This window comes from Nuphar pumila, chromosome 2 (genome assembly GCF_984573655.1).
Source record: "Nuphar pumila chromosome 2, dmNupPumi1.hap1.1, whole genome shotgun sequence".
Taxonomy (NCBI): Eukaryota; Viridiplantae; Streptophyta; class Magnoliopsida; order Nymphaeales; family Nymphaeaceae; genus Nuphar; species Nuphar pumila.
The window spans coordinates 52,599,089-52,609,737 of record NC_143250.1 but is presented as its reverse complement, the minus strand read 5'-3'; the positions used below and the strand labels follow the sequence as shown (position 1 = coordinate 52,609,737).

General features: G+C 39.4%; 1 protein-coding gene across 1 annotated transcript; it reads right to left on the bottom strand.

Annotated features, from left to right (window-relative positions):
- Positions 1–1,714: 1,714 nt before the first annotated feature.
- Positions 1,715–4,335, bottom strand: LOC149845469 (putative F-box/LRR-repeat protein 22). Its single transcript, XM_089995766.1, has 2 exons — positions 3,876–4,335; positions 1,715–2,557 (listed from the first exon to the last, which is right to left on the bottom strand). The coding sequence occupies exons 1-2, from the start codon at positions 4,238–4,240 to the stop codon at positions 2,032–2,034; spliced, it is 891 nt and encodes a 296-aa protein (XP_089851892.1). The 5' UTR covers positions 4,241–4,335; the 3' UTR covers positions 1,715–2,031.
- Between the last annotated feature and the right edge of the window lie 6,314 nt (positions 4,336–10,649).

Genomic DNA, 10,649 nt, shown 5'->3' with positions numbered 1-10,649 from the left:
ACCGAAATTTGGGGTGAAGCACATGATTTTTTTTTTTTTAATATTTACAAGGAGAAACGCCTGCATGATCAGAGACCTAACCGCGCTCTGGCTCTGCCTGCCTAAGCACATGGAAATTTTTGTTTGTTTTTGTTTTTTTAACGCATTCAATGTCATCCATCATCTTTTTTTAGATGACGAAATTTTGTACCGAAGCAGGTAATCTTCGGGTGGGGTCGTCATCATCATCTTAATTAGCACAAAGTGCCACTGAGTGGGGAAAGCGAGGTAGGGCTTGAAGAAACGAGTGTGGCTTATTGGATGAGGCTCAACCCCCATGGAACGTTGAGAGTTTTGTCCCAAAGAAATATAGGAACCACATTGTACTATTTTAAAGGCAAAAACGATATATATATAGTAAAATTGATAGCAGCAAAATGATTAAGTGCTAAATCCGTGGTCGATCGCACTGGCCGTCCATCACACGTGTTGATGGACAGTCAGCAAAAAAACAAATAGCATCAAAATGATGAGTTTTTCTGCAAAAGAGGCATTAGCAGCGACAATTCCGCTAATGATCAAACAAGCATTAGTGTCGACAAAAAATGCCGCTAAAGGTCATTAGCGACGATTTTTGCTGCCTTTAATATTCATTTTTTTCGCTCAGAGTAAAATCTCATCAAAAACATGATTTTTTTGTTTTGTTTTGCGCTGCCCGTCCATCAATGCAAGTGTTGGACGGTCAGCCATTTGACCACGAATTTAATACCTATCGATCTCACAGCTACCAATCACTCTCAATATATATATATATATATATATATATATATATATATATTCTACTGCAGAATTGAAGAATTGTTTTGTCATGCAGGTGTTTGAGTAGGCTCCATGAGCCCTTCTTCTGTACCACGAAGACTTCAAAATTGACGGTCCAGATGTAAAACACAAGCATCACAGTTGGTTTGCCATATAAAAAAGTCCATGAAAATCAAATACTAATCATCCATTTTAGACTGCCATTTTGATTGTATTATGGTTAATAATTAATTGTTCCTTTAAAGGAATACAACGTGCATTAGAGATAAAAATCTCATTCTGTTTTACTCATCCTAAAATCTTTTGTTCAACTTAAATTTGAGCAACAATAATCTTTCAAGGAATAAAGTACCATGAATCATTTAAATGCCACTACTTTTAGACGTGTCAAACAAGAAACCCAGATGCCGTGCCATATAATCAAATATTATCTGTACACACATTTTATTTTTATTTAAAAAAAGGAAACCCTGTTTCAGGTGGTGGAGGCCAAGGAGAGATTGATGCACTGTCATATGGCCCATCCGGAAGCAACTAAAACTTTTCTACCACTCTCGCTCACTAGGGAGCCCGCTGCTTCGGCCTTAACTTGCAGATTCGAGTCCTATGGTCAAATTGAAGTGTTGATACAAAAAATGCTTTGAGGCCATGTTTAGATCGATGATGACCCCTCTGATGATGCAAGTCTGGCACCAGTTAGACAAGAAAAAGGGTGAATATATAGGGAAATCATTTTCCGGGATACCACAGTTCAAGAGCATATGGCATGAAGTGGTAAATATCTAATAACCATCTGGGACATCCTGACCCAGCCCATGTATGAAAAATAGGTCCTGAGTTACCAACTTCCACTCAGAAATTGAGATGGTTGCTGTTAATAATTAGATGACCAACTAACTGGCTATGCATTATATCACAAATACTTTCATCAATGCTATCTAGAGATTTTTCACATGCTCTAAAATTACACGTATCAGCTTCTGAGTGAAGATCAACACAGAAATCACAAACTATTGCAGAAGTAGGAAAAGGGTTCTCTCAAACCTCATATTTATGCATTTCCTGCCATAAAATAAAATTTGTGACCCTGGAGGGCACAGCTGTAGTTCAAAGCCTGTGTTCCACATTCACAACAGACACTTCGAGACATTTTGAACATGCAAGCCTATGTTCCACATTCACAACAGACACTTCGAGACATTCTTAACATACAATACCTCCAAGCTAATTATTCTACTGAAATAACATAGTAACTTCACCATGGCATGATCCATCACTTCCGAACACGTATTCTTCATAGATCAAACCTCTCACAGGCCTAAAATTGTGTTCATCATCATCGCTTTCTGCACATCCATACTTGAAATCCTTAAGATGTGAAGCCTTTTCAAGTATCTCATCATCAATTTTAACACGGGTACAATCAGTGACATCTAGGCGTTCCAAAGCTCTACATCCATTTAAAAGAGCCAACAAGCCTTCGTTCGTCAACGTGGAAAAGCTCAAATTTAGCACTCTCAACTTTGGGAGCTCAGATGCCACAGCTAAAACTTCTTCTTCTGATATCTGTCCCCTTGTTCTAAGCTGAACCAAATTTTGACAACATCTACCAATCTCACATATGGTCTCTTTGCATAAGAGCGGTGGAGTAATTACGTCAATGACTTCAAGTTGCTTCCAGTTGCAGAGCGCCTTGATGAAGGCCCCTTTAGAAATGTCACACCTGCCCTGAAAATCAAGGCTTTTAAGCCGCGGGCATCTGCATATGGAGTTCAATAAACTGTGTTTAGTCCCATCATCAATTTTTCTCCAACTTAAAAAGAAATAAGGCAAAACTACTCAGGAGCGGGAAAAAAAAAGGTATTACCAAATCGCCTTTATGATTCAGATGCAAACCAAGAGATCTCTTAGATTTGTTAATCAACAAATTGTGATATCATTGACATCATAAAACCATATTCATATAATTTGAACAAATGGAGCTCGGAATATAGTAAAAGAACTTACCCCAGATGCCTACCTCTCCATGAAGTGGGATTAGCAGGAAATTTGTGTACACCAGAGTTGGGCTAGACTGACAGCATGCTCCCAACTTCACATGATGAAGTTCCCAGGTTTTATACATTGTTACAGTTCATCCATGTAATCTTGCATTTCAATGTTTTACGGCAGCTTGTTTTTACTTCCTAGATTCCGATGTGAACAATACCATTAAAGTAATACTCTAGTTAAATCTAAATTAGGCTCTGTTTGTGAGCTGTTATTGGGAGGGGTGATGAGATGGGTGACGAAATCAGAGCGGACTTTGTTGAAATCCGCCTACTTTAAACTGCATCGCCCCTCCCAACTACAGTCCGACCTCCGTCGGGAAACCAAGCCAGACGGATGGGGAGTCAGTGAATCCTCCCAAATAGAGCCTTAATGTATATACTATACAATACTCTCTCTGTCTGTTCACAGATGTTGAACATTTTTACAATTCATTCGTGTAGTTTCGCATTTCAATGTTTTATGGAAGTTTGTTTTCACTTCCACAACCACACCGACGCTGATGCAAATGGGTGAACTCATAGAAGATCAAAAAATGCGGAAGGAAAAGGCAGCAGGCGAAGACCAATAGTGATTCAGAGAAAGCCAGTTAGAGCCAAGCACAAAGGAATACCCGGAGACAGGGCGATTAGCCTTAGGAACAAAAATAGATCAAAGGATCTAGATACAAAGGCCAAGACTCGATGAAAACAACATATACCACAATGAACGATTGTAAATAAACCAACCAACATGGCGATTTTTCTTCAGGCCGTCAAATTAGCGCATAATTACACTAAATCGGCGTAAGTTTAGCGTTCAGAAGGATAATTTCTTGCCACCCACTGCCACCAACCCGATCTCCCCTTGCACCCAAAATCAAAAGAAAACCCTGAATTCCCGGAGTCTTTTCTGATTCCCTTCAAATCAATTCCATTTTACTTCTCAAATCAAACAATCAAGAGGGGAGATAAGAAAAAGAAAAAAGGAAAGAACGAGCGACACCAACAGAAAGAAAGGGGAAATATCTGGAGATCGGATCGCGGTACCTTCTGGCGACGTAGAGCAGGATCCCGTCGGTGACGTCGCGCTTGGGGAAGACGATGGACTTGAGGTTTCCGTGGCTGCGGTCGACGACGAACCTGAGGAGCTTCGCGAAGTCGAGGACGATCCGGGTCGTTCCCTGGGGGAAGAACCTGCGGAAGAGGCGCTCCCATGCGTGGAGGTCGAGCGAGGTCCAACAGAGAGGGTTGAGGGACGCGGCACTCCAGGGGCGACAAACCAGCGGCACGCTCAGCAGCAGGTCCTCGACGTCGAGCTTCTGGAAGATGAAGAGGAGGATGTCCTCGTCGATGTCCGCCCAGTTCCTCCACTCCACCACCTCCTCATCAGAATCCTCAAAGAACACGTTCATCTGAAGGGGAAATTGAAACCCTTAGGGTTAGGGTTTTTGGGGAGGGTCAGGGCTCTCTATCACCCTCTCTCTTGGGTTTTTGCCACCTGAAAAGGCAGGAAATGGAAGAGGGTGAGGGTTACGTTTTGTCCCTTGCATTGGTTTTGGGGGGGGGGGGGGGGGGTTTCCACTCTTCGTTTTACTTTGTGAGTTAAAACTGGTTTAAGGTTTTAGACTGCTGAAATTACGAGATTGTACATTACAATGAGATTAAGAACGCATCTGTCCTGCCCGAAGTCCAAATTATGAATTTGCTTATTTTTTTTTTTTTTTTAATTTATAACCCGAAGAAACCTCACCCAACACAGACCTCCCCCATGCCTACGCTCGCCGTGCCGCTCCAATAAGATCCCTGGCCCTCGAAGCCTATGCTAGGCATTGATTTGCATGGAGACCATGAGAATTGAAGCTTGACCCACCCCACTTGGGGCAGCTTATTAATATGCCCTTTACATTTATATCCGATTCAGGTGGCCATTGGATTCGGATTTGTTTTGAGATGTAAAACTCTATACTGATTCCAAATCCAAATCATGTTTATCACGATGGGTCCATAGACTAAATCCTAATCTGAAGTGTATGTAATAGCTCAAATCCAAGTGAAATCCGAGGAAGTAGGGTTGAATCTGAATCTTAAAAGTATACATAAATATCAGATCCAGTAATGAAGACTGAAAATAATACGAGTAACAGGTACCTAAGGATCAGATTTAATCTGAATTCATACATAGATCCAACATAAAGTACTGATCCAAATCTAAAATAATTATATTTCGCAAATTTGAATCTAATTGAAATATGCACATTTTGGATCTTATTTGAAAGATCCATATCCAGACTAAAATGTCAGATCAGATCAGTAGTCTGACCAAACCTGATCCATTTACAGCCCAACTTCCTTTTGTTCTAGGAAACAGAATCCAGGTTTGCTGTAAAGGTGGCCTTATCTTACCATTTCATGATACGTAAGGCAGAGAATGAGTTGTAAAGCTCCATTTGGAGTTTGTCAACATCCCCATTCATTGATGATATGCGTACAAAATCAGTTACACGTATGCATCTAAATAAACAAATAAGTGGGGGGTGGGCTGCGGCCCGCAAATAGACCTGGCCGGCCCGGGCCAAAGACCCGGTTGGGGCCTGCTTGTTGAAAAAACACCCGCCCATTAGGCCCTTTGACCTAACGGCCGGACCATGCTTATATATGGGTAACTGAAATATATAACTTAGAAAATATGTAAACTGTTATGCACCGAGATTTTCATAATTTTTTACTAAAATTTCACTTTACCAATACGACTAGATGCTTAGTTTTATATAGATAGACTCTTAGATCACCCTATTATGATGTATAGGAATAATCTTTTAAAGCTTGAAAATCAAAGACTTAGAATTTTCAAAAATATTCAAGCATACAAAATCATCATATTTCTTGATGCAATAACTGATTCTAAGCAAATGGACGAATGCATCTGCAGGATTAGATATGCAAAAAACCTATAAAAAACTGAGTTCATACTCATTTAAATATTTTGCTGGTTTACATATTCCAGATTCTCTTATGTATATTATCTTTTATTTATATATATATACACACACACAAGCCAGCTCATGTCAGCCCGGTTCAGGCTGAGCTTGGGCCTAATTTATTGGCCCAAGCCCTGCCCTTCCGGATGCATGCCCCTACCCATAAGGGGAGTGCAGGAGCCGAGAGCTTGTCAGGTTTAGGTTGAGCCCAATTTTACATCTAGCCCAGGGCAGGCCCTTTTAAATTAACATGACTACTGTCTGGTCAAGCTTCATTGGCATCCCTTCTAATCATACTCGAACCCGGCACATTTATTAATCAGGCGTTCAAGGTGAAGAAGAATCTGAAGAGCTCGAGGTTTGTGTCCCGTGTCTTAAGTCAGAAGCAGAAGGCTCTCTAGTGTGGGGCAAGGGGACTCCGGATCAGGTGCCATATGATGACAAAAAAAAAAAAAATATGCCTTACGCACCTAATCCCCTCCATCTTGGGGATTGGTCTTGGGGATTGGGCTTGTCAGTTGTGGGACCCAAGATCTGATGGAGGCCGGTCAGATGCTTAAAGCACAAAATTTTGTGCCATCATATGTCATCTGATCTGGACTCGTCCAGCCAAAGGCTTTTAATTGCTTGGAGGTGAGTCATATGACAAATCATCTCTCTCTCAGGGACCCCTATTAAAATTGATGGATCCAAACCCAAATCTGAATAAGTCATGCGAGCATAGGTTCCGAATCTATCCAGATTTTCACAAGAAAAAACATACTGGGATCTGATTAGAATTACATAAACCAGACCCAGTCTACACCGGGTAAAATAATATTTTTTTTAGTTTTTTACATTAAAAAATTACAGATCTTAATTGAAACTCGGGTCAGGCCCGGGTTTGTAATAAAAATTCACAAACCATATCCGACCCATTTAATAATTTGGACCTCATGGGTCTGACTTGGATAGTTAATCGGACCATTTTCTTTGTAACCAAACCCTGATCTTATAGCATCCAGTCCGGGTTTGGATGGGATCCATTGACACCCTTACTAGGGCCCAACCACCTGAATAGGGGTTTCCCATCCATAAATACCAAAAAAACAAAAAATATACATAATGTTTAACATCGTAGAAATGGATATGGGTTCAGATGAATAACAATCCAATATCCTACCCATTTTCAGACTGACTATATATTGCTCTAAAAGACAATTCTTGACGTCCCCAAAGCGTGTTTGGCATAGCAGAATGGGGTCAAGGCAGGTGGTCTAGGTTCAAATCCCATGAGTGTCATCCCTTGGCAAGCCCAAGTGTCACTACAAGAAAACCGTGGATTAGCGACATACGCTATCCATCGCTAAACTGTTTAGCGATGGATTGACGACAGATTAGTGATGATTATCATCCATCTTAAATTTTTGATCGCTAATTAGCGACAAAACTTATCTATCATTACTTTCATCGTTAATTTGTGACAGATTAACGACGAACATGATCCGTCGCGAGTCCGTTGTTAAATAAGTATAGATTTGGTTTTGCGACGGACATTATCTGTCGTTATTTTAGCGACGAATATTATCCATCGCTAAATTTAAAATAAAAAAAAAAAATTGCCTCCTGCCGAACGGTATTCCGGCAGCAATAGGCCGGACTTGTACCGCACCACACAGGCATTGCACATGGTCTTAGACCCGAGCAGCCCATCCCGCCACTGCGGGGTCTTCTGCACAAAACCGGTGCGCTCTCTAACGCCCTCTCGACCTGGTTCCCCGCTTTTCCGACTTGGCCCGCCACTACAAAGAAAAACAAAAGCCGTATCTCATCCATAACAAAAATATACAAAGAAAACCAAGGAAACACAAATTTCGCTTAACTTACCCGATCAAAAATCACTCAAAAGCGAAGCTACATTCCGATAAAAAAGACGTTGGAGATCTGACGAAGACGAAATAGAGTGAGATCAAGCTTTTCCGAAAAAAAAGACGACGACAACGAAGATGATGATGATGATACAGCTGGACATCACAGTAGAAAAGGAGCTAGTATATGAAGCGCAACTGCGGATCACTCGTTATTCCGGTGAGAGTTCTCCCATCCGGCGAACCTCGACGACCTTAGATTTCGGCCATCACCTGCGAGGCTTTTCGAAGAAGTCGAACGATCTGAAAGAGAAGCACGTCGTTCGGCACTTTAATCGAACGACTTTTGGGTCAGTTTAAATTTCGCACGAGGAGAGAGAAAATTTTGCACCTTAGATGAGTTGGTTTAATTAAATTGAAAAGTAGCGACGAAAATTTTCTGTCGCTAGTCTGTCGTTAATTAGGGATGAAAAAATTTCCTCGCTAATTAGCGATGAAAAAATTCTCTCGTTAATTCTGACGCTAATTAGTATTTTTTCTTGTAATGTTTGGCGATGAAAAAATATAATCGCAACTTAACGACAGAAAACTTTCTGTCACTAAGTTTGAGACATAATTTTTTTGGATGAATTTTTTTTTGTCACTAATTTTATAAATATTTTGAATGTTACTAATGGATTCGTCCCTGCTACTGGAGATTGACTAATCTAAAAAGTGATCCACTTCAAGTTTGTGAATGATCCACGGGAAGCCCACTTTGTCCACCTTTTGAGAGGGCGTTTTTGCGGTATTTTACAACTTTATTGAAATGAAAAAAAGGGACAAGAAAATAAAGAAGTGCAGGTCATCAGCCAAAGACCTGGCTGGTAGGAACCGGTTTGGTGTGACCGATACTTATCAAATATAAAGCTTTGAAAGCTGGTTGTAATGATGTAAACTTCTTTTTATATTTTTAAAAGGGTCAGCATATCACTTCCATGTGACTTGGGAATCCCACTGTGCAAATAAGCCAAACAACAATGCAGTGACAATAACTATAAAGGATTCCACCACCCAGGTGGTATCCCATGCGGCAAGCAGGGTCCTGTGCCAAGCTGAAGGCCAGGTTCGAAATCCTGACGCAGGTAGGAGTGCTTAACCCCAGCTTGCCTATAAAAAAAAAAAAACAAAACTACAAAGGATTTCACACTTCATTAGCATGGGCATCAATCATGTAACTTGTAGGGCACATTTGGAAGCGAGAAAGATGTAGAAAAAGTGATGCAAAGCAGAAAAAGTGTATGGATTTTTTACCCTTTCAAACGAAGAGTTTTTTTTTAAAAAGTACATTTTTTTGATAGAAAACATTCTTTCATAAAAAGAGGTGGAAAAATGTTTTCTACCAAGAGAAAATTTATTTCTACACTCCCCACCGTCCCATCTCACCACCACCCTCCAACTCCTCTCTCATTTTTTTTTCATTTTTTTTTTACTTTATTTTTCTCATGCGTATAAAAAACTTTTCAGAGGCAAAACTTTCTTTTCCTATGAGTTTTTCTGTCTTTCAAACATGCCCCTATGGCTACCATTCACGGAATTGGGGGGAGTTGTACAAAATTAAAAGCCTTTCATTGCAGGAATTGATAAATGCCTCTTTTTTTTAGGAGGTATTTGCCAATTCTACTTTGTGGGTATATAAAAAAGAGTTAAAATTTCAACCAAATATGCCTCTCACTCCCCTGCCTGGCACCCTCCTTTCCATGTATCCATAAATTTTCCCCAAGCTATCAGTATCGTAACCATGAACTAACTTGATACGATACATACTTGTATCATGATATGATTATATATTGTATCTATATCGTATTGCATCATATAATACGTACTTTAAAAGGATCAAAACTTGTTTTTTAAAAATTTGAGTTTTAAAGACCTCTTTATGGTCTATTCTCTCATTTGTGTAGAGACCTTTAGAGAAAAACCCATGCACCCTAAGAGGTCTTTGAGCTATTTGGGGGTTGATTAGTGTGCAAGTAAGAGATCTTTTGTGGATTTCTCATGTAGAAGTGCATTTTTATCTTTTTCCACTCAAGAGAGTGAGCTAAGGTAACAAATTTGTATTTTTGGATTTTCATTGATTTTTTTTTTTAGAAAGATGACATCAAATAAGATGGCATAGCAATAAGACACTCAAGTAGTAAGTCAAAACCTATTGAAAATTGAGTGCAACTATTGTTATCATATTGTTTCGGGTGATATCTCTTGGTTAAAGTATCATTTAGTGCTTCATGCATGCCAAAGGATTTGTTGGATGTTGTGAAATGATAATGCTTTGACGGAGAAAAAAAAAAAAGACGAGTGAGGCAGAAATAAGGTATGCGCAACCTAAAAGGGTGTGCTTCTTACTTTTGATCCTACTGTCTTTAGCATAACATCATAATAAGAAGAAGATAATGATGAATCTCAATAGCAACACTTACACGATCGAATCAAGTATTATATTGTTTTCGATACGGTCTACTATTTTGCTGCTATGACTTGGTGCGTAACATTATTCAAATTAAACATGTACTTAAGGTTTATTGTATCCCCAGATCCGTTGGCAGGATCTCCCGTTTGATATTCGATTCGAAAAGAGCTTGGATTGTTGCCTGTGTGGAATAAGGGCCTAAACCCAATTAATTTTAATGAAAGGATAAGGGCATTAGCAAGGAACGAGACTAAGAACTCATTTTCAGATGAGGAAGTCTCTAATCTCTTGGACAGACTTCTAGAATAAAAGTTTATTGAATATCAATAAAGCAAAATTAAGGCCTCGTTGAGCCAATAAGACTGGTGATCGAATTATATAAGTCACGATGATGATTGATGTTATATTTTTAAAAAACTTTATTATTTAACACTTAAGTGTTCATAAATTTGGTTAGTTTATTTTTTTATATAATATGAAAGTAAAAGTCACGTGGCATGTTGTTAATTATAAGATATTTAATATTTTATATTATTCTTGTGAGATA

Bases quoted from the DNA above. Each gene is read 5' to 3' on its own strand.
- LOC149845469 (XM_089995766.1), bottom strand. From the start codon at position 4,240: ATGAACGTGTTCTTTGAGGATTCTGATGAGGAGGTGGTGGAGTGGAGG. The intron at 2,558-3,875 runs GTACCGCGATCC...CTCCATATGCAG, and splicing joins CTGCTCTACGTCGCCAGAAG to ATGCCCGCGGCTTAAAAGCC.